This window comes from Hemiscyllium ocellatum, chromosome 7, assembly GCF_020745735.1.
Source record: "Hemiscyllium ocellatum isolate sHemOce1 chromosome 7, sHemOce1.pat.X.cur, whole genome shotgun sequence".
In the NCBI taxonomy this organism is placed as follows: Eukaryota; Metazoa; Chordata; class Chondrichthyes; order Orectolobiformes; family Hemiscylliidae; genus Hemiscyllium; species Hemiscyllium ocellatum.
The window spans coordinates 61,457,772-61,482,759 of NC_083407.1; the positions used below are offsets into that span (position 1 = coordinate 61,457,772).

General features: G+C 40.6%; 1 protein-coding gene across 1 annotated transcript in view; it reads left to right on the forward strand.

Moving 5' to 3' along the window:
* The window catches only part of LOC132817100 (kalirin-like), a 63,412-nt gene extending 38,865 nt beyond the window's left edge, over positions 1-24,547 (forward strand). Inside the window, exons 6-12 of the mRNA XM_060827257.1 lie at positions 4,024-4,110; positions 5,519-5,611; positions 7,032-7,082; positions 11,795-11,872; positions 13,559-13,744; positions 14,394-14,565; positions 22,614-24,547. Of these exons, the coding sequence (XP_060683240.1) occupies positions 4,024-4,110; positions 5,519-5,611; positions 7,032-7,082; positions 11,795-11,872; positions 13,559-13,744; positions 14,394-14,565; positions 22,614-22,750 (804 nt within the window). The 3' untranslated portion in view covers positions 22,751-24,547. The remainder of the gene's footprint in view (positions 1-4,023; positions 4,111-5,518; positions 5,612-7,031; positions 7,083-11,794; positions 11,873-13,558; positions 13,745-14,393; positions 14,566-22,613) is intronic.
* The last annotated feature ends 441 nt before the right edge of the window (positions 24,548-24,988 follow it).

Here is a 24,988-nt window from a genome sequence, read left to right on the forward strand (position 1 = left end):
CTTATCCATGTACACATCAGATACTTTTTCAATGTTGTAATTGTACCAGCCTCCACCACTTCCTCTAGCAGCACGTTCCATCCACACACCACCCTCTGTGTGAAACAATTGCCCCTCAGAACCCTTTTAAATCTTTCTTCTCCCACCTTAGACCATAAGACCATAAGACATAGGAGTGGAAGTAAGGCCATTCGGCCCATCAAGTCCACTCTGCCATTCAATCATGGCTGATGGACATTTCAACTCCACTTACCCGCATTCTCCCCATAGCCCTTAATTCCTTGTGACATCAAGAATTTATCAATCTCTGCCTTAAAGACATTTAACATCCCAGCCTCCACTGCAATGAATTCCACAGGCCCACCACTCTCTGGCTGAAGAAATGTTTCCGTATTTCTGTTCTGAATTTACCCCCTCTTATTCTAAGGCTGTGTCCACGGGTCCTAGTCTCTTCGACTAACAGAAACAATTTCCTATCGTCCATCCTTTCCAAGCCATATATTATCTTGTAAGTTTCTATTAGATCTCCCCTTAAACCTATGCTCTCTAGTTTTTGACTCTCATACCCTGGGAAAAAAAGGCCTTGGCTATTCATCCTACCCATGTCCCTCGTAATGGTATAAGCCTGTACAAGCTCAAGCTCTGACGCTCCAGGGAAAATAGCCCCAGCCTATTCAGCCTCTCCCTACAGCTCAAACCCTCCAACTCTGGCAAACTCCTTGGCAATCTTTTCTGAATCCTTTCAAGTTTAACAACATCTTTCCTATAGCAGGGACACCAGAACTGTAGGCAGTATTCTAAAAGTGGCCAAACCAATGTTTTGTACAGCTGCAACATGCCTTCCCAACTCCTATACGCAATTTTCTCACCAATGAAGGCAACATGCTACACACCTTCTTCACTGCCCTGTCTATCTGTGATTCCAATTTCAAAGGAACAATGCACTTGCACCCCTAGGTCTCTTTATTCAGCAACACTCACCAGGACCTTACCATTACCTATATAAGTCCTGCCCTGATTTGCCTTACCAAAATGCAACACCTCGCATTATTCAAAATTAAACTCCATATGCCAATCCTTAGCCCATTAGCCCATTCGATCGAGGTCCCATTGAACTCTGAGATAACCTTCTTCATTGTCCACTACACCACAAATTCTGGTGTCATATGCTAATATACTAAGCATGGGCGGCACGGTGGTACAGTGGTTAGCACTGCTGCCTCACAGCGCCTGAGACCCGGGTTCAATTCCCGACTCGGGCGACTGACTGTGTGGAGTTTGCACGTTCTCCCCGTGTCTGCGTGGGTTTCCTCCGGGTGCTCCGGTTTCCTCCCACAGTCCAAAGATGTGCGGGTCAGGTGAATTGGCCATGCTAAATTGCCCGTAGTGTTAGGTAAAGGGGTAATGTAGGGGTATGGGTGGGTTGCGCTTCGGCGGGTTGGTGTGGACTTGTTGGGCCGAAGGGCCTGTATCCACACTGTAAGTAATCTAATCTAATCTAAGCATGCCTCCTATATTTGCATCCAAATCATTTATATAAATAAAGAAAATCAGTGGAACCAGCACCGATCATTGTGGCACACATTGGTCACAGGTCTCCAGTTCAATTTAGGAGGGTGAAATTAGCTAGGGTTCCAGTAAAACCCCTAATCACAATCCGTTAGTCTTTTTTGGCTAATTTATATATATATAATCATGTGAGTTTAAATAGCATACACCCTCTCCATTTTCTCAGAACCATTTTGAATTGTACTTTGTCTTTCCATATGAATCTCTACGGACTGGTGCATAAGAACAAAGGGATAAAAAATTAGGTGATATGCCCAGAGATTCAGGAACCTAGAACCTCTTCCTGCTGCTCCCTTCACTGCCTGCTGTTGCTCAGCCTTTAGAAGGAAGCAACAGATGAAGTGTACTGACCAAAGTAGGATCTTGCCTAATTATAAGAAAAGTTGTGTTTCCTTTACAGAGCTGAGACAAGCTGCAGATTGCTTAAGGTGCTTACAGGTTAAGGTGAGGGGGTTGAGGTGGGGGTGGGGGTGAGGAGGGAGTCCACAGCCAAGAGGGTTGGTGAAGGACTTCCCAATTTTCCAATGCTGATAATCTATACTAATTGCATCCACAGTGATGATAACACTTCTTCATATGGAGACAGGATATGAACATGAGAGAAACACCTGTTGTTTCCTGCTTCTCCTTTGGTGCTCCTTCAGTAAAAGTACAGATGTATGAAATGCATGCAGGTATCATTCAGACATGAGCAAATTCCATCAATCAGTCAGAAGGAAGTAAAGGCATGGAAATGAGTTTTCAACTCTTCTTTATTTGAGAAACATTTTATAAACTGGGTAATGGACATTGGAACGCAGACTATCACCATAACCCTTTATGCTGCTGGTCATCAGAAATCTACAAACTTTATTTTAAACATACTCAAAGACTGACCTTTCATAAATTATAAAGATTCACAACAATTTGAATTAAAAAAAGATTCTTCTCATCTTAGTCCTAAATGGCATCACCCATCTCTCACGTCACCTCTGTAACATTGTCAGAAGTGTTATATTGATATTAGGAGAATCACATTTCCAGCATTATGAACAGTTTGGAGCAGTTATTATAGACAAACTTTTTAAAAACATTATAAGCATCTACTATCAATTAACCTGGGTGATGCTAGGAATTTGATATAATAAAAATGCCATATCCACCTGAACAGTGGAAGCTAAAAAATTTAATGCACTGATTTAAAATTATAAAGATATTTGATACAACAAATAGCAAATTAATATTCCTTGTGGTTGGAGAATGAGTGACAAGGAGTCATGAATCTGAAAAATGCTACTAACAGTGTGAAAAGCGATACTAGGATGAAATACTTTGTCAAATGGATGTAATTAGGGCCATTAGATTATTGCATTATTCAGATGTTCATAAGTCCTATCCCTTACAATTCTCTCTAAGACCTTGCCCACAACAGAAGTGAGACTCACCAGCCTATAGTTACTAGGGTTATCCCTACTCCCCTTCTTGAAGAAGGGAACCACATTTACTATCCTCCAGTCTTCTGGCACTATTAGTACTGCAATGTAGTACTACAATGTAGTACTGAAGTTTGGATCAATATTATCAATATTATGTGGGCGGCACGGTGGCACAGTGGTTAGCACTGCTGCCTCACAGCGCCTGAAGACCCGGGTTCAATTCCCGACTCAGGCAACTGACTGTGTGGAGTTTGCACGTTCTCCCCGTGTCTGCGTGGGTTTCCTCCGGGTGCTCCGGTTTCCTCCCACAGTCCAAAGATGTGCGGGGCAGGTGAATTGGCCATGCTAAATTGCCCGTAGTGTTAGGTAAGGGGTAATGTAGGGGCATGGGTGGGTTTCGCTTCGGCGGGTCGGTGTGGACTTGTTGGGCCGAAGGGCCTGTTTCCACACTGTAAGTCTAGTTTAACTCTGAAAAATATGAAAATTTAATAAATATTTGAAACAGAGCTATGTGTGGATGGTGAGATTGGTTTGGACTGTTTTAGCAAAGGACCAATGAAGATGTGGTGGACCAAATGGCCACGTTTTGAACTATATTCTTCCTCAGTTCAATGTCATCTGAGGAGGGAGTGTGGAGTTGAGGCCACAATCAAATCAGCTCTGATCTTGTTCAACGGTAGAGCAGGCTAGCAGGCCAACTGTCCTGCATCTGTTCCTAATTCATATGTTTACAGAAAGTATTTAAATCTTCTATCTACTTAGTCTCTAAATATCTGGCAAGTAACAGGAAAAAATTTTATATACTTACTATCAGATACTATTCTATGAACTTACAGAAGGGATAGAAATTCTGAATGATTTTGATTGTCAATTCCATTTACAAGCAGTGCAATTTTAGTTATTTTATTGTTAGTATTTTCATCAAATTTTCATGAGACATTAAAGGTAATAGTATGTACTACTCAGTTCCAAGAGGGGTAGATGAAAATGGACAATGTGGTGAAGTTAGAAATCATAAAACTACTTGCCCTTTTTGCAGGAGAGACGCTTAGACATGTATGCAGTGTACTGTCAAAACAAGCCAAAATCTGAGCATATTGTGATTGAATATGATGCCTATTTCGAGGTGAGTCACGAATTGTCTCTTTTCAATGGCAATAATAAATAATGAACATCAACTGGAAATGAGTAGTTTACAGCAATCATTGACTGTTGAAGAATATTAGTTATTTATGCTGACTGACATGACTGGAATGTTCTATTCATTCAGTAAGGATAATTTAATTGATTTTTCTTTCTGCTTATTTTGGCAAATGAAGTAGCCTCCTGTAAAAAGGTTTATTGAAAGGTGTAAAATGTATTGTAATCAAAATTTCAAAGCATCTATTCTTAAAATATTCACTAGTTAAACAGACTGAAATTTGATTTCCGAGCCTTTACAAAATTTCTTCCGGTTTTTTCCGCTTTGTTTCTTGAAGACAGGAATGACTGCTACTTCGTAATAGCTCCATGTGGGTGGAAGCCCTCAGAGCTTCCTTAGCTTAAATATCAACTCTGTGTGTGATTCTAAGACTAATTACAATCCCTTCAATCCAGACAAAAACAGACATAAGTCATCTAACTTAGACAAGAGCTGAAGCATAAAGGGTAAATTTTGCAAAATCTCATCAATCAGGTGCACATGTTGGAATTTTGAGCAGAAGCTGCACATAGATTTTTGGCAGTTAATTTGAAGTATCATAAGATCAGATATATCCCTGACCCAAGGGTGTGGGAATGGTGGCTTGTGGTGGTAATGTCATTGGATTAGTACTGCAGAGGTCCAGTCTAATGCCCAATAGAGAGGGTTCAAATCTCACTAAAGCAACCAATGGAACTTAAATTTAATTCATAAATTCGGAACATAAAGATAGTCTCAATAATAGTGACCATGACTACAACCACTGACTGTTGTAAAGACCCATCTGTTTCACTAATGCCCTTTAATAAAAGAAGCCTGCCATTCTTACCCTGTCTGCCTAAGGATGCAAATGCATTGGAGGCAGTTCACAGAAGGTTTGCCAGACAAATGTCTGAATTGGAGTACTGAATCTTTTGTAAGGTAGAGGTAGATAGATTCTTGTTAAGTAAAGGTAATGTAGTGTAGGCAAGAATGTGGATCTGGGGTTCCAATCGGATCAACCATGGTCTTATGGATGCAGTTCCAAAGGGCTGAATAGCCGACTCCTGCTCTTGAACTGTCTGTTCGTACATGTAACTTAAGATCCACAGCAATATGGTTACATTTTAACTGCCCTTTGCAGTGGTCTAGCAAGCGACTCAGTTCAAGAGCAATTAGGGATAATCAACAAATGCTGGCCTAGGTTAATGACACGTTTGAACACAACACCTTCCTAAGAAGCAACATACAAAATCTATCTACCTATATTGTTCAATACAGTACTGCACAGCACTTTTCCATTGAACAAATAAGATATCCAATTAAAATAGTCAGACATGACGTATGTGAGTCAACATTTTGCTTTTTTTTTCAGGAGGTAAAACTGGATTTGGGTGAGACATTTAGCCTGAGTGACTATCTCATCAAACCTGTACAGAGGATAACCAAGTATCAGTTGCTGCTCAGGGTGAGAGTTCATCCAATTGTTAAACTGACACAGAAACATAGGGTGGTACTTAGCAAAGTTGCCAGGAGTCTTATATGTTCACTGGAAATATGCTGGAAGCCTTTCATCACTATGTCTTGGGAAAGGCTGCTATATACAGAGGATCAAAGATCCCCTGGACAGAGGACTCACTTGCCAAGCACTGCTGGCTAGCCAGAGACTTGTAACTTCTCATTGCTCAGCAGTGCCACTGAAGTGACGTGACCCACTGCAGCCTCACCCAAGTATTGGCTTAACCAAAGGCACAGGCAAGGGTGGAGGGGATATGTGCTTTCAAAATGGAGTTCTTGGGTTTGGGAGATTGATGGCAAGGGCAGTGGTTGACTCTCAGACTGCCCACAATTCCTGATGCTGGGTCCCTCAAACATGAAACAAATGTCTTTGGACTAATTACCCCTTCCCTCTTTTCCCTGCCTCTCCAGCAGCTGCTGCCTATTGCCACCACATACTTAATTAAGGAAGAATGGGAAGGTAGAAGATACCATCTTGCCACTGAATTAAATGGCCCTCACCACCAAACTCAGAGAACATTAAATTCTGTCCTTGGCAACTGTTTGGCCTTCCAGTTTAATCTTTTGAGGACCATTATTAGGCACTCAATAGACATGAATGCAGCAACGAAGCTTAATTTTGGGAAAGGATCCTCAAATTTTTCTAATTGCCATTTCAGATCAAGTTTGCGAATATCTCAAGTAGAACTTTATCAATATGGTGTCTTATGTGCTCCTGGTACAATATGGATGCATACCACCCAACAGATTAAACATTTCATCACACATCTTGTTATAAGGGGGAGAGATGATATCATCTAATTTCTGGGTATTCTCTGCCTAATCTGAATGACAGACAGTTAATCATGCACATTATGCTCTCAATTCAGTTGATTGGATGTATGTGAGCAGAATGCAGTGAATACACTTTTAAAGGGATTACAAAATATACAGCATTTGAATTTTGTTAGTCAAGATCCTGTTCATTAAGATTTTTTAAAAAAAGAAAACAATCATGCTTTTAATTTGAGATATGACAATATCTCGCGTTCTCATTAAAGAGCGACCTCTGGTGCTGGTTTAACTTCAGATAATTGCACCTCCGGCAAGGATGGTAACCTGAGCTGGTACAAGAAATGAACCCTGCTATTAGCGTAAATCCATATTGTGAACCCACAGTACAGCTAACTAAGCTACTAACCACTGACAGAGTAATGGTATGGTGGATATTAGCACCAAAACTACTTTCACATAGATTAAAATGTTTGCTGACAAGACAAAATTTGTAATGAGCACTTCAACTGCAAAGTTGTTTCATATTGTTTTCATGCAATAAAGTTATTTGCTTAATGGGAAATAATAATTAATAAAAGAAAATGATCTTGTTGCAGGACTTCCTTAAGTACAGTGAACAAGCTGGGCTCGAATGTTCAGAGATTTCGGTAAAACTTGTTTTCTTAGATTGACAAACATTTATAGTGCAACTACATTTCTTGATGTATCACTGACAGCAAATTGGAAGAAGCGCCAAGCAAATTTACTAAAGGAATAAATCACATTCATTTACTATGATTATTTTAATTATTTATGTTATAAATTAAATAGAAAGGTACTATAATAGTGTGAAGTAAATGTACAATCTATTAACTAAATTCTGAAATAAAAGTGTAAGGGAAACTTTTTATTAAGCCCTGATGGCATTTATTGTAAGCCAATGAATGAAGTGAGTGAACAGATAGCAGAAGTCAATTCTTTTTAACGTTTATAAATCATCTAAGTTGTCCTTTCAGCCCATTAAGAGTATAGGAAAAGGAATAGACTTTTACTCCTCAAGCCTGTTCTGCCATTCAGTTTGTCATAACTGATCAATTTCCTTAACGACTTTTATATTTGCTGTTCAATGAAGATATTATGGGCAAGCTCACTATTTATTGTTTCCACAATCATGAGAGGGAGTAATTGAATTACCTTCTTGAACTGTTGCAGTCCACGTGCTGTTGGTATATCCCTTCTTCTAACACTGTCATCAAGACTCAGGATGATTCTCCTCGACTTCAGAGTTGGGGGTCCTAATGTGACTAAACAATCCAATGATGGTTCTACACATGTCTCATAGGTGGGGCAACTGGAGTTTAAAGAAGTAAGAGGTGGGGTGGGATGCTTGGGTTTTCACACACTCCATCTGTGTTTGAGACTGACCCCGACCTGGGCCTGACAGAAATGTTCGAGACAGTTGGTACATTCGCAAATGTTCCTTCTCCAATTTGGGCAGTTCTGGGCAAGAGATTCTCATGAGTCAGTGGAGCATTGCATTTTTGTCAGCGAGGTTTTGAGGTATTCTTGAATTATTCTCTCTATCCTCCTGAGAACTGCTAGCCATGTGTTTGGAGTAGAGAACTTGTTTTGGCAGTGTTGTGTCAGTCATGCAGACAATGTGGCAGATTGATAGTAGCCAGTGCCTTCATACTGGGGATGTTGCCTTAAGACAGGAGACTGATATTGGAATGTTCCTCCTGTCATTGGATACGCAGGACTTTCCAGAAACACACGGCTGATATTTCCGTAGGGATTTGAGATGTCTGCTGTACATTGTTCTTCTCCAACACATACAGAAGAACAAGTAACACTTTACCCTTTAGACCATGAGTTCAGTGCTGGGTTTGAAACCTTTGTTATTCAGTACTTTGTTCTTCTGATGGCCAAAGACTGCACTGACATGTCAGGCACAATGTTGAATTTTAGTGTTGATGTCAACCCTTTTAATATATGGAAACTGACCCACCTGGCCAGGAGCCCATCATGAATCTTAATAGTTTGCGACAGTTTTGCCTGGTGGAAGCAGGCTGCTGGAGGATCTTTGTCTTCCAAATGTTTAGCCTAATGCCCCTACACTCATAGGTCTTTATGGATGCATTGATGATGGTTTGGAGCTCAGCCACTGAGGGTGTGTACATGCAAGTATCAGCTGTATGCTGCAGTTCACTGACAGAGATTGGTGTGGTCTTAGTTCTTGAATTAGTTCTGTAGAGGTTTCCCTCTTATCCCATAGAGAAGCTCTACTCCAGCTAGAAGCTTCATGGAAATGGGATGGAGTGTTGCCATGAAGAAGAAGGAGTACTCAATTGGTGTGATAATATAGCTTTGCTTGACTCCATTTGCTCACGTATTCGGCCCAAGGTAGATCCGGATGTTGTGCTGAGGGTCCTGGCATGCAGCAGGCACAGAATGTTAACAAACATCCTGGAAGTCCCTCACTTGGATGATAATATACTCAAGCAGGTGCAAATGTCTGGACTGAATATGTTTCCATGAGGTCTTATTCTTGTCTCTCTGATAAAACAGAGTATTAGTTATGACCAGTCCATGATCTTCATGCACCTGCTGTCCATTACATTCTAGATGGTAGAGGGTGGGAGTTGGAAGCTTCTGCCAAAGGAGCATTGACAAATTACGGTGGTGCACTATGTAGATGGTACACACTGATACTACTGTGCAAGAGTGGTGGAGAATTTGAATGTTCAAGATGCTTAATGCAATTCTGGTCAGTGGCTGATTTGTCATGGAAGGTGTTGAGCTTCTTGAGTGTGGTTGGATATGCATTCATCCAGGTAACTGGAGACTATTCCATTACACACCAGACTTGTGTCATGCAGATGCTGGATAGATTTTGCAGAATTGTGACATCAGTTACTCACAGCAGAATTCCCAACTTCTAAACTGCTCTTGTAGCCGCAGTAGCTAGTCCAGTTAAGTGTTGACTATAGGTGACTCAGTAGGGGTAATACTGTTGAATGTTAAGGAGAGTTGGTTAGATTCTCACTTGTTAGAGAGGTTCATTGCCTTGCACTTCAATTGAAAGATAATACAAGCCTCAGTGATGTCCAGGTCTGGTACCAAGCAAGTGTAGACTTCTGTTGTCTGAGAAGGGATGAATAGTACTGTCATCTGCAAATGCCCCCAGTTCTGACCTTATGATGGAGGAAAAGTTATTGATGATTGGACCTGGGATTGTGCTGATGGCTGAACTGAGCTTATTGACTTCCAAAACCCACAAATGTATGCATCATATGCTGGATATGATTCCAGTGAGTGGAAAGGATTTTCTTCAATTCTGTTTGACTGTAGTTCCTTGATGCCATATAATCAATTGTTGCATTGATGTTAAGGGAACTCTCTCATCTCTCTTCTGCAGTTCAAGTTTTTGAATATGTTTGGACTAAGATTTTAATGAATTCTGAAGCTGGAACACAAATAAGCAAGAGCATGTCGGTTATTGCAGGGTAAATGCTGTTTGATAGAACCTACCCTCACTTTGTTAATACTGTGAATTGGCTGAAGACTGGCATCTGTGATGCTGGGATCCCCAGGGGGAAGTGAGGATGAATCACCCACTTTGCAATTTTGGTGAAAGATAATTGCAAATTCTTCAGCCTTTTCTTTTGCATTGGTTTGCTACGCTCCAAAATCATTCAGAAAGGTGATGTTCACACAGCACACATTAGTTGTTGAATTGTCCGCCACCATTTATAGTCACATATGGTAGCTTTGATTTAATTGCTTGGTTTGGAATGATTTAGATCTGATATGCCTATCCTCTTTCTGCTGTTAAGCATGCTTTTAGTTGGTGTATTTCATAATTTCACTGTTTTGGTACCTATTTTTAGATTTGTTTTGGTGCAGCTCTGGTCATTGCCCTTTTACATTCCTCACTGATCCAAGGTTTGCAATGGTAGAGTGAGGGATTTCTCAGGTCACGAGGGTGAAAATTGTGGTGGTGCACAACTTTGCCGCTGCTGGTCCACAGTGCTTTATGGACACTAGTAGGATAGGATATACTCCAAGGCTGGAGAAGAAGAAATCTGGGACACTGGGTTTAAGATATAATTCTGTGAATATGACAATGTCAGGCTGTTGATTAAACTGTAGGACAACTTCAATTTTGAAACCTGGTAACCCAGATTGGACATACAATTGTCATACTGGATGCTTTGTTTTGATTATTTAATTCTTCTGCAGTGGTGTATACTATTGAGTGGCTTGCATTTAGTGTCACATGGAGGCCAGAAAAGGTAAGGAATCCATTTAAGGAAGCTTTTGCCAAGTAAGGTTTGTGGACAGGACATCTCCAGATTTTGGGCACCCAACACAGGAGCAAAAGTTATGCCTTTGGACATACTTGTTAGTGTATCTCTAGTTTCACCATTTCCAAATTCCCTTTAATGTTTTTGTTCACATCCAGTTTAAATTTCAACTTATCCAGAACTCCACTGACTGTATGCTACCTTTGAAATCTTGTGAGTTCATAACTTTGTTTTGCATAATCTCTGGTGTGACAGTTTCACTAGCATGTTTGCCTTGCTTATAAATATCTTCACAGTCTGTACCAATGATTTGTACTTTGCAGGTTTCAGACTCTGGTCCTTTGCACAGTTGTTAAGGAAGTCATCTAGAAAATTGTTACAGTATATCAGGTTTCTTTGCTTGAACTGCTTTTTATTTCATTGAGATTTGGTAAAATTGAGGATAACCTAGGAACATTTTTTTCTCTCTCTCCTGAGGCATAGACAAAGCTGTATTTGCAGAATTTCAATTCTCAGTTTCTGGGATGAAGCAATATTGTCCCTAACAACTTGTGATACAGTTACCACCTTCAAAGGTTTTCTTATATCCTGCCTTTTCAAAACCTCCTTCGAGTATATGTTCTAATTTGACCCTTAACCTCTGCTGGATGCTAATTCATCCTTGGAGACATTTAAACACTCTACTGGTGGAAGTTGTTGGAGGTTTGGCTGCCAAGTAATATTAAATTCTGAAGTTATTTATGACATGAAAACATCAATATTTTATATATATTACTAATTACAGTTCAAATGGATGATTTGATATCAATAATACTTAAAATACAATAAAATTATCTCTATTATATGAGACTTATAGTTTATTTCCATGACTCCATGTTTATTTTTCAAATATAATTTAATGGCATTTCAATATTATAATTTTGTAATTTTTATGAAAATGATATCAAAAAATATGGGAAATTGAATGTGAATCTGTTGGATGGATTCCAAACATGTGAGGTGAAAAATGCTTATATCTGCAAGAGCTGACAGTGTCAGAAACTGTTAATATTGAAGTGTGTTTCTTTTTGCAGAAAGCGGTTGATGTGATGTACCATGTGCCAAAACGTTGTAATGACATGATGAATTTGGGAAGACTTGAAGGTTTTAAGGTCAGGTTATTCCCTTTCCTCTGCCCTGGATTATTATTTCACCAGTACTCATTACACCATAATTTTATGATCATGGAGTGAAAAGGACTCAGAATACATTGGCAAATCTTATTCCGTCTTTCACGTAGAGGATGAGAATAAATGTTTTCTGGAAGGGGTAATCAAGTGTACAGGCAGTTTATCTCAGATAACAATTTCTGGAATACAAACTTTCCAGCTGTGAATTGAGGCGCTGCATTTTGGAAAGACTCGTTAGGGCAGGACTCACATGCCTTAATGGTAAGGTCCTGGGGAGTGTCGCTGAACAAAGAGACCTTGGAGGGCAGGTTCATAGTTCTTTGATAGCGGAGTTGCAGGTAGATAGGATAGTGAAGAAGGTGTTTGGTCTTCCCCTTTATTGGTCAGTGCATTGAGTAAAGGAGTAGGGAGGTCATACTGTGGCTGGAAAGGACATTGGTTAGGTCACTTTTCAAATACCATGTGAAATTCTGGTCTCCCTGTTATAGGAAGAATGTTCTGGAATTGAAAGGGTCCAGAAAAGGTTTACAAGTATGTTGCCAGAGTTGGAGGGTTTGAGCTAGAGGGATAAACTGAATAGGGTAGGGTCTGAAGAAGAGTTACACCCGAAACGTCAACTTCTCCACCTCCTAATGCAGCCTGGCTTGCTATGTTTTTTCAGTCTTTTGCCTGGCTATTTTCTCTGGAACATTGAAGACTGAGGGGTGACCTTATGGAGGTTTATAAAATCATGAGGGGCATGAATAGGGTATAAAGTCTTTTCCGGGGTGAGAGAGTGCAAAACTAGAGGTCTTAGGTTTAAAATGAGAGAGGAAAGATTTAAAAGAGACAACTTTTTCTTTCAAAGGATGATGTGTCTATGGAATGAGCTGCAAGAGGACGTGATGGAGGCTGGTACAATACTAATTTAAAAGGCATCTAGATGGGTATATGAATAGAAAGGGTTTAGAGAGATATTAGGCCAATGCTGGCAAATGGGACTAGATTTATCTAGGTTATCTGGTCAGCATGGACAAGTTGGACTGAAGTGTTTGTTTCCAGGGCTTGTATACACCCCTATAACTTGGTGTTTATAAAAAGATGTGCCTTATTGCTACATTCATGTTTGATAAAACTGCTTTGGATGCAATGATCCTACTTAAAACATTAAGTTTGTGTTCTTTCCACAAATGCTGCCAGACCTCCCAAGTTCCTCTGGAAATTTCTGTTTTTGTTTTAGATTTCCAGAATCCACAGTTTACTTACATTACTTACAGTGTGGACACAGGCCCTTTGGTCCAACAAGTCCACATCGACCCTCTGAAGAGTAGTCCACCCAGACCCATTCCCCTACATTTACCCCTTCCCCAAACACTACAGGCAATTTAGCATGGCCAATTCATCTAACCTGCACATCTTTGGATTGTGGGAGGAAACCGGAGCACTCAGAGGAAACCCACGCAGACACAGGGAGAATGTGCAAACTCCACACAGATAGTTGCCCAAGGCGGGAATTGAACCCGAGTCTCTGGCGCTGTGAGGCAGCAGTGCTAACCACTGTGCCACCGTACCATTCTTTATTTTACTTTAAGGAAAAATATCTATCTGTTTTAGAAATGAGAGTAGAAATATTTTTTTTAAACGAAATGCGAAAATATTTAACAGAATTGAATCATTTGTTACTTCTAGGGCAGACTCACAGCACAGGGGAAACTGCTGCAACAAGATACATTCCTTGTGACAGAACAAGTTTCTGGAGTTCTGTCCCGAAGTAAGGAAAGACGAGTTTTCCTCTTTGAGCAGGTTTTAATCTTTAGTGAACTACATAAGAAGGGTTCCTCAGCACCAATATATCAATTCAAGAATAGCATTAAGGTAAATATGAACAGGAGTAAGCAAAGTTTGAAGGACAATGATACTCAGTCCTTTACTATCAGCCTGTAAAATCTACCTGCGTTTTTGTCAAATGGCAATCAAAATTCTATGTCATTTCAATCATTGCCTTGTCCATAGGTACCAATGATTTTCTCTATGTAACGAAATAGTTGATCCTACTGGGTGAGACTAGACTTTCACAATGTGGCAGCCTGTTCAACAATGGGAAAAATCACAGCAACATCTTGTCCCATTACCTACAACATGGACTTTTCCAGAAAAGGTCACAAGATAGCGATCAATTGCATTTTCTTAGCCTGACATTTTTTAAATCATTTGGTTAGCTTAGTCTAACACCAAAGATCAATACAACATAGATGGATACTAAACCTACGGCTTTCCTGGGGTGGCTCACATCAACTAGAGTTGATTCTCTGCTCTCCCTACCCCAGTCCTTATTCTTACCAGTGCTCAAGAGTTTTACTGACTGATAACCTTTCTGATTCATTGACTACTTTCTTCTAAGTCACTGCTTCTAATATAAGATGTAGTGCAAGCTTGATGGGTTGCATTGCTTCCTATGCTCTAAGATTCTATGATTCAAACATGTACATCTTTTTAACAGTTTTGTCTGTCTGATCTATTTAAGGTGAGTGCACTAAACATTGAAGCTGACGTGAACAATGAACCATGCAAGTTTGTTCTGAGATCCCATGGAACGTCTGAACAGTACATCTTACAGGCACCAAATACTGAAATCTGGCAAGCTTGGCTTCATGACATCAACAAAGTGCTTGAGATGCAACAAAACTTTTTGAACGGTATACAGATCTTGCATTATATTTTGCTCCACATTAAATTTATTATCTTTTAATTTTAAACAAAATCTCTGGAACTGCCACACATCCAAAAGATCACTTAATGAAATATCCCTGTTTGGTTTCTAATGATCTTATGTATGACACTACAACTACAAAGGTGGCATCTACATTACTCTGACCCTAAGCATAGGTTCTGCTTGAAGACCCTACATTTTACTAGATTCAGTACTAAATATCACCTACTTAATCCCATGTCAAATTTGTGAATGTACAATCATGAAGAGGCAGCCTTGCAATAAACAATATTTTAAGGTAAGTAAATAGCAATAGAATAGTAATGTAGATGCCACCTTTGTAGTTGTAGTGTCATACAGTTCTGGTGAAGTTAGTGTCACAAAGATACAGAGGCTTTGGAGAGGGTGCAAAGAAGGTCCTGGACTGGAGGGTTGGCCTTATGAAGAAAGGTTGACTAAGCTTGGACTTTTCTCTCTGGAGACGAGAGGTGACCTGATTGAGGTTTACAAGGTAATGAGAGGCATGGATAGAGTCAATAGCCAGAGACTTTTCCCCACGGCAGGGTTGACTGGGATGAGGGGGTCATAGTTTGAAGACATTAGGAGGAAGGTATAGGGGAGATATCAGAGGTAGGTTCTTTACACAGAGAGTTGTGAATGTATTGCCAGGGACATTTAAGCGCCTGCTGGACATGCACATAGACAGCAGTGAATTGAGGTAGGTAAGGTTATTTTATTTTACTTTAGGATTAATTTTCTGCACAACATCGTAGGCTGAAGGGCCTGTTCTGTACTTTTCTATGTTCTATGTTGTATGATTTTATAAACCTCTATAAGGTCACCCTTCACCATCCAAACCTCCAGAGAAAATAGCCCCAGACTATTCAGCCTCACTCTATAGCTCAAATCCTCCAATCCTGCAGTACTGTGCATAGTTAGGGTCTTATTTAAGAAAGAATATTAGTGCATTACAAACAATTCACAGAATTTTCACTTTACTGCTACCTGGGGGGGGACATAGTTATCTTTAAAGGAAAGATTCTACGAATGGTTCTTGTTCCACTAGAGTTCAGAGGAATAAAAACTGATCTTTTGAGATGTACAAAATCCCGACAGCATTTGGCAGCGTCTTTGCAGAAAGGATGTTTATTCTGGTGGAGGAGGTTACAACGAGAGAACACAGTTTAAAAACAAGGAAGTCTCCCATTTAAAATTGAGATGATACAGAAGATTTCTCTCAGAGGGCGAGTCTTTGGAAATCTCTTCTCCCAGAGAGCAGTGGAGGCAGGTTTATTGAATATTTCTATGAAAGAGATAGGTACATTCTTAATGAATAAGGAGATCTCTCCTGGTGAGCGAGGAGCCAATCCCAGGCTTAAAACTCCCAGTCCAGACTTGCAGGCTGAGCCGAGGCTTCAAGTCCAGTGCCTGATGGCTGAGGTGGCGATGTCAGTGAGTTTGGCGCCAGTGCAGGACCCTGCGGCTCCGGCAGTATCTGCATTAGCCAGGTTGGCGTAGCGTGAGCTCATAGTGGCGGTAGCCTTGGTGAGGGCGAAAATGTGCTGGAGAATGGCGACTCTTTGTTCCGGCGGCGGCAATGACTTGGTGAAGGCCGGTTTAGCAGCGGGGAGTTGAGGCATTGGAGGTAGAGGTGCTCGGATCCATACCCATCGCTGAGAACCCCTCCCCCCAAAAGCTGGAGCTGTTCCAAAGACCACCCAACTTTCTTGATGAACTTTAAGATGAACGTTATTGTTTTATATTTCTGGCTTTACGTTCCGTCTTTTTGCTTATTTTCTATGTTTTAAGAAGGTGCTAGAGAGTGGCGACACTAAACAACAATTTTCACTTGAGTCAAATGAGAAAATTTCACTGAGACAGGAACAGACAGAAATTATTCAGTCATGTCTTGTTTCTGCATCTTGAAGAAGAGTATAAGAATGCTGTGTAATATAGGAAGCAACGATGTTAAAAGTGATGAGGGTGACAGAGCAGTGGTGATGTTGGTAAGGGAGTGTTGCATGGACCCACCAGCTCATTAAACCATCTGAATTTCTCATTCAGATAAAGATTGCTGCCACCTTCCTTTCGAAGCACAGGAAACCACAGGGCCTGCTTGGTCAGTGTGGTAGGGGAAAACCATTTCCGGCTCTAATAAGAATAGTCTCTTGTACTTAACAAGGCATGACTTGCTGCATGGTAGCAACTGGTTGCAGTATACATTGATATGACAAATGTTGTCAGAGAGACTTTAAAGGGGACCAAATGTTGAGTCTCACTTCTTTCAAATCCTGAACTGTACTGCCCATGAGTCCATATGACATCATTATAATTAGGTAGTGCCTCTGGCACTCTGGAGTATTAACCCTTTCAGACTGATGTACAACAGAGAGGGGGATATCTTAAATGGAGAAGTGATTCGTGTGGAAATTATGATATGATGTACAATAGTGAAGTCATGGTCCATCATGAGGAAAAATTATAAGATAGTTGTTGCTCCTTGTCAATAAGGAAGAGATTAGAATATAAAAACATAAGAAATAGGAGCAGGAGTTGCCATTCAGCCCCTTCATGTCTGCCCTGCCATTCTATAAGTTCATAGTTCATCTGCCCCAGGTCTCAACTCTTCTTTTGTAACATCTCCTTATAACACTCAACTCCCCATTACAGCATAGTTCAAAACAAAATCTATCCACCTCCTCTTTAAATACTTGCAGTGACCTAATGTCCTCACCTCTATGCAGTAGAGAATTCCAGACACACACTACTCTCTGAGGGAAGAAATTCCTTTGCATCTCAGTTTTAATGAGTGTCCCCTTACTCTATAAGTATGTTCCCTAGTTCATGATTTGTCCACTAATAGAAACATCTTCTCAACATTTCCCCTGTTAAGATTAGATTAGATTACTTACAGTGTGGAAACAGGCCTTTAGGCCCAACAAGTCCACAGTAACCCTCCGAAGAGCAACCCACCCAGACCCATTCCCCTACATTTACCCCTTCACCTAACACTACAGGCAATTTAGCAATTCACCTAATCTGCACATCTTTGTACTGTGGGAGGAAACTGAAGTACCCGGAGAAAACCCACGCAGCCACGGGGGGAATGTGCAAACTCCACACAGACAGTTGCCCGGGGCAGGAATTGAACCCGGGTGCCTGGCGCTGTGCCACTGTGCTGCCCCAAATCTTGTTTATTTCAATAAGGTTATCCCTCATTCTTCTAACTTCTTTTATTTATAACAGAATAGTAGAATGTATTATGTCACAAAGCTATATTGAGACACAAAATAAAAACAAGAAAGTAGCAATTAAATAAAACTAGAATTTGTAACCTTGATACTGACTTCCCTATGGGGTGTCCTAAAAACTGAGGAGTGTGTTTGCATCCAGGTATGGGAGGAATTGTGCACAGTAAATGAGGAGGTACAAGTTTCCAAAATATAAAGAATAGGACATGTTTCAAAAATATCATTTTAGTTTCACAGTCCACAATCAGTCTGTTTGGCAAGACAGGGACACGAGATAGCTTTGGCAAATAGAATTAAGGAGAATCCAAAGGGTTTTTACAAATATATGAAGGTCAAAAGGGTAACTAGGGAGAGAATAGGGCCCCTCAAAGATCAGCAAGGCATCCTTTGTATGGAGCCACAGAAAATGGGGAGATACTAAATGAAAATTTTGCATCAGTATTTACTGTAGAAAAGGATATGGAAGGTATAGACTGTAGGGAAATAGATGGTGACATCTTGCAAAATGTCCAGATTACAGAGGAGGAAGTGCTGGATGTCATGAAACATTTAAAGATGGATAAATCCTCAGGACCTGATCAGGTGTACCTGAGAACTCTGTGGGAAGCTAGAGAAGTAATTGCTGTGCCTCTTGCTGAGATATTTGTATCATCGATAGTTACAGGTAAGGTGCCGGAAGACTGGACGTTGGCAAACGTGGTGCCACTGTTTCAGAAGAGAGGTAAAGACAAGCCAGGGAACTATAGACCGGTGAGCCTGACCTCAGTGGTGGGCAAGTTGTTGGAGGGAATCCTGAGGGACAGGATGTACATGTACTTGGAAAGGCATAGACTGATTTGGGATAGTCAACATGGCTTTGTGCATGGGAAATCATGTCTTACAAACTTGATTGAGTTTTTTGAAGCAGTAACAAAGAAGATTGATGAGGGCAGAGCAGTAGATGTGATCTATATGGACTCCAGTAAGGCGTTCGACAAGGTTCCCCATGGGAGACTGATTAGATCTCATGGAATACAGGGAGAACTAGCCATTTTGGATACAGATCTGGTTCAAATATAGAAGATAGAGGGTGGTGGTGGAGGGTTGTTTTTCAGGCTGGAGGCCTGTGACCAGTGGAGTGCCCTCTACTTTTTGTCATTTACATAAATGATTTGAATGCGAGCATAAGAGGTACAGTTAGTAAGTTTGCAGATGACATCAAAATTGGAGGTGTAGTGGACAGCGAAGAGGGTTACTTCAGATTACAACAAGATCTGGACCAGATGGGCCACTGGGCTGAGAAGTGGCAGATGGAGTTTAATTCAGATAAATGCATGGTGCTGCATTTTGGGAAAGCAAATCTTAGCAGGACTTATACACTTAATAGTAAGGACCTAGGGAGTGTTGCTGAACAAGGAGACCTTGGAGTGCAGGTTCATATCTCCTTGAAAGTAGAGTCACAGGTAGATAGGATAGTGAAGAAGGCATTTGGTATGCTTTCCTTTATTGGTCAGAGTATTGAGTACAGGAGTTGGGAGGTCATGTTGCGGCTATACAGGACATTGGTTAGGCCACTGTTGGAATATTGCATGCAATTCTGGTCTCTTTCCTATCGGAAAGATGTTGTGAAACTTGAAAGGGTTCAGAAAAGATCTACAAGGATGTTGCCAGGGTTGGAGGATCTGAGCTACAGGGAGAGGCTGAACAGGCTGGGACTGTTTTCCCTGGAGCATCAGAGGCTGAGGGGTGACCTTATAGAGGTTTACAAAATTGTGAGGGGCATGGATAAGATAAATAGGCAAAGTCTTTTCCCTGGGGTTGGGGAGTCCAAACTAGAGGGCATAGGTTTAGGGTGAGAGGGGAAAGATATAAAAGAGAACTAAGGGGCAACTTTTTTCAAGCAGAGGGTGGTACATGTATGGAATGAGCTGCCAGAGGATGTGGTGGAGGCTGGTACAACTGCAACATTTAAGAGGCATTTGGATGTGTATATAAATAGGTAGGGTTTGGAGGGATATGGGCCGGGTGCTGGCAGGTGGGACTAGATTGGGTTGGGATATCTGGTCAGCATGGATGGGTTGGACCTAAGGGTCTGTTTCCATGCTGTACATCTCTATGACTCTATAACTACGTGTTATATTTATGCAGTCCCTTTTCCATGGGTCCTTTGGGGACACAACATGCTGACACATGACAACAGGAAGAGGAGCCATGATATTTGATACTGTTGCTATAAGATAAATAAGAGTGGAACTGGTTGGTTGCAGTGCCCCACTCCTCAGTTCAATTATAGTGTAGACGTGTTGGAACAGAATGGTGTTGTCAGCTGTGTCAAAGACAGTTTGAGAAGGACAGTAAGGGATATTTACTTTTCATTCTGCACAAGATGTCTTTTGTGACTTTGTTAAGAGCTATTTTGGTACTGTGACAATGGTGGAAATCTGCTTTGTGAACTTCAAACATTGTATTCTGGGAAAGATGGATGTGAATATTGAAGATGACAACGCCGAGACTCTGGAAAGAATATAGAGATGAAGATTGCGTGGTAGTTTGTAAAGACAACGAAATCCAGAGCTAATTCTCTGAGGCCAGAGATGATGAGAGAGAATCTCATCTGAAAAGAGAGAAAAAAAAATCTGTTAACATGAAGAGCATTAATGATGCCTTTATCACTTAGAATCATATAGTCATAGAGCTGTATGGAAACAGACACTTCAGTCCAACTCGTCCATGCTGATTAGATAAACTAAATTAATCTAGTCCCATTTGCCAGCACTTGGCCCATATACAGTACATCTAAACCCTTTCTATTCATGTACCCATCCAGATGCTTTTTAAATTTTGTAATTGTACTCTCCTTCACCACTGCCTCTAGCAGTTTATTCCATACATGCACCACCTTCTGTGTGAAATAGGTGCCCCTCAGGTCCCTTTTATATTTCTCCTCTCTCACCTTAAACCTATGCCCTCTAGTTCTGGACTCCCCCACCCTAGGGAAAAGACTTTGGCTATTCACCCTATCCAATATCCTTCATGATTTTATAAACCTCTATAAAGTCACTCCTCAGCCTCTGATGCTCCAAGAAAAACAGCCCCATCCTATTTAGCTTCTTCTATAGTTCAAACCTTCCAACACTGACAATATTCTTGTAAATCTATCCTTAATCCTTTCAAATTTCATAACATCCTTCTTATAACAGGCAGACCAAAATTAAACAGTATTCCAACAATGGCCTAACCAATGTTCTGTACAGCCGCAACATGACCTCCCAACTCCTATATTCAATGCACTAACCAATAAAAGCAAGCATACCCAATGCCACCTTCATTATCCTGTCTACCTGCGACTCCACTTTAAAGGAACTATAAACCTGCACTCCAAGGTCTTTTTGTTCAGATACATTCCCCAGGACCTTACCATTAAGTGTATAAGTCCTTGGATGCTGCCTGACCTGCTATACTTTTTTCGTACCACACTCTCGATAGTGTATTAGTCCTGCTCTGATTTGCCATTCCAAAATGCAGCACGTCACATTTATTTAAATTAATCTGTTACTCCTCAGCCCACTGGCCCATCTGATTAAGTTCCCATTGAACTCTGATGTAACCTTCTTTGCTACTCACTGCATCTCTAATTTTGGTGTCATCTGCAAACTTACTAACCAGGTATCCTATGTTCACATCCAAATCTTTTATATAAGTGATGAAAAGCAATGGGTAAAAAGTGAGGTCTGCAGATGCTGGAGATCAGAGCTGAAAATGTGTTGCTGGTTAAAGCACAGCAGGTCAGGCAGCATCCAAGGAACAGGAAATTTGACGTTTCGGGCCAGAGCCCTTCATTTATGATTCCTGATGAAGGGCTCTGGCCCGAAACGTCGAATTTCCTGTTCCTTGGATGCTGCCTGACCTGCTGTGCTTTAACCAGCAACACATGAAAAGCAATGGACCCAGTACCGGTCCTTGTGGCACACCACTGGTCACAGGCCTCCAGTCTAAAAAGCAGCCCTCCACCACCACCTTCTTCTTCTACCTTTGAGCCAGTTGTGTAACCAAATGGCTAGTTCCCCCTGTATTCCATATGATCTAACCTTGCTAACCAATGTACCATGCGGAACCTTGTTGAATACCTTACTGAAGTCCAGATAGATCGCATCCTTTTTTTTGTGTGTCTGGGCAGATCTCCATAGAAGAAACGTTGTAAGGTCTGAAATCCACAAACATATATCCCCTCTCCATAACTTCCCTATTAATATAACCTGGTCAAGATTGAGTTTAAGTTTTATGCAATATATGATGTCTTATGAGATAGCTCACCATCACCTTCTCAATAGCCTCTAGGAATGAGCAATGACCGCTGGCCAGCCAGGAATGACTAAAAAAAAGTGCTTATCATAGGAGTGATTGTAAGCTAGTGATCTATATGGTCAGATTAAGTATAACTATAAGTAACAGTAAAACTCTGTAATACAATTGACAAAAGAAGTATTTTGAGTTTCACTGTATGTTACAAATCATAGACCAAGAATATTTTGTAATCTTCCTTACAAAGTGAGCAATAAAGTAAATAATTGCTGGCTTTATTAGAATAGCCATATTTAGGCATTAGGAGCAGGATTAGTTTGTTCAGACCCAAGAGATTGTTCTGCTATTCAAAAGGCTATCTTTCTACTGCTATAATTTGTACAATCAGAATTGTGGGTATCAAGAATCAATTGACCTTTTTTTATTCTCTCTAACATCACTGCCAACCAACTTCTTTGATTATTGCAGTCCTTCCATTATTGTGCATTTATTTTCATTTCAGCCCTACAATCACCAATTGATTACCAGAAAAAGCAACTTGGTCCTCAATTTTTCAGAAGCGGGACAGAAGCAAGAAAACTGTCCCAACCCACCCTTGGGCCAGATACTGCCAATGAGACTCCAAGCTTCAATGCGTAATAACAGCATGCAGCCAAAATGAGCAAAACAAGATACCTACAGATGCCAAGGAAGTCATTCAACTTAATACTGAAAGCATGTCACATATCAATAGTTAAAACATGGTAGACATTGTCCCCATACTAGTATCATTTATTAAGCTAAACACAATGAGCCATCAGAAAGTGATATTCTTATTAAGAGTATGATTAATGAAGTACCTGAATTAAATTATGGAACATTTTTAACAATTCAATCATCAGTGATTCAGGTTTTTTTTGGCTGGGCTATTGAATTTATAAAAACAAACCAATTGAATATGTGATAAAAATCACTAATTACGATGGCATGGACCTGGGGGCTGGACTTTCCTGAATGCTACTTTCAGTTAGTTGCAGATTGCTCCAATTGATTGGATGTTCCCCACTTGCCTGGATGGCTGCAGCTACAAAAACACTTACGAAGCTTAACACAATTCAGGACAAAGCAGCCCACTTGATTGGCACCACACTTACAAACATTCAATTCCCTCTACCACACTGCTTGGTAGCAGCAGCTTGTACTATCAACAAATGAACTGCAGAAATTCACCAAGGCTCCTTAGACAGCACCTTCCAAACTCACAATCACTACCATCAATAAGTACAAGGGCAGCAGTTACACAGGAAGACTGGTACTTGCAAGTTCCCCTCCAAGCCTTCATCATTCATACTTGGAAATGTATCACCATTCTTTTGGTGTCACTGGGTCAAATCCTGGAATTCCTTCCCAATTTGCACTGTGGGTCTACCTACACCAAATGGTTACAGCAGTTTAAGAAGATTGCTCACCATCACCTTCTCAAGGGCAGCTAGGTATGTGAAACAAACGCTGGTCCAGCCAACAACATGAGTGAATAAAAAAAAGTCTTTTAACTCCTCCCTTACTGTACACAGCAACACTCAGACTTTAACAAAAATATGATTGATATAGCATTGTACTCAGAGATTCAAAGCCAAAGCAATAATCAGATTAGCAGCATTAGAGAGCAGAACTGTAATTGTTCCCAGTCAAATAAGTGAGGGATAGAATGGGGTGAGGTGAAAAGAATGGGAAAGAGTAAGAACAACCACCAGAACAGAAACGTAGAAGTACCTACACCAAAAGGACTTCAGCAGATCAGGAATTTAGTTCTCCACCATCTTCTCAAGGGTAATAATTCCTGGACCAGCCAAAGATGTCTATATCCCATGAATGAATAAAAGAAGTATGATGGGAACTTGGGTGTGGGAGGTGAAATTAAGGGGAAAAATTAGTTGTTATTCACTTATGCACTCACTCTAAAATGGCTATTGTTCATTTACAAAACTGAGGTTGTTACGCAATGATCAAGATCTGCTCTGTTAGTAGTCCTTTTAAAAGTAGACACCAAAGTAGAATCACTGTTAAAAGTTCACAGTGCTGCATTCTCATCCTGCATTCTGATATATTCTCGTAAAATTACATTTGAGTAATAGCTGGACTTGTATTATCAATACCTTTGCTGAAGTCCCTCAAGGTTACTGCACATCTGATTCAACTTAACTGGTGCTCATTGTGGCTTCATTGTGATTGAAGTGGTAAGGTTTTGCTTGATCTGCACATGTAACTAAAGTGCCATCCAGTGGTCTGACTGAGTAATCCCAAGCAACAAAGTAAACATGATTATATTTGTAACTGCCTGTCACAACATCATTTTCATTACTCCATACTGTGCAAAAGTGAGGACTGCAGATGCTGGAGATAAGAGTCAAGAGTGTGGTGTTGGAAAAGCACAGCAGGTCAGGCAGCATCCGAGGAGCAGGAGAATCAGGATGAAGGGCTTTTGCCCGAGACGTCGATTCTCCTGCTCCTCAGATGCTGCCTGATCTGCTGTGCTTCTTACTCCTTACTGTGTTGAATATGCCCCATTTTTTTAATTGGCTGTAGATTTGGTGGTGGTGGAAACTCCAATGTGTCTTGTGTGAAGAAGGCAAAGTGTGATCACAATTTATAGGGAATTACAGAAGTTCCAACATTCCAGATAGCTATCTTGTAGAGGTGATCATTCTTTGTGACAACAAATGAGACTGTTTTGAATTTGATCTAGTGATAATAACATTGATGTTTGGGTTGCTATCAGAGCTCTTGCATTTACCATAATAAATATTTCTGAAAGCCTTTTAGGTAATACTATGGACTTTAACTATTATAGTTGTCATTAAGATATTTCAATGTGTCAAAATTTCTTCCAGCATTTCA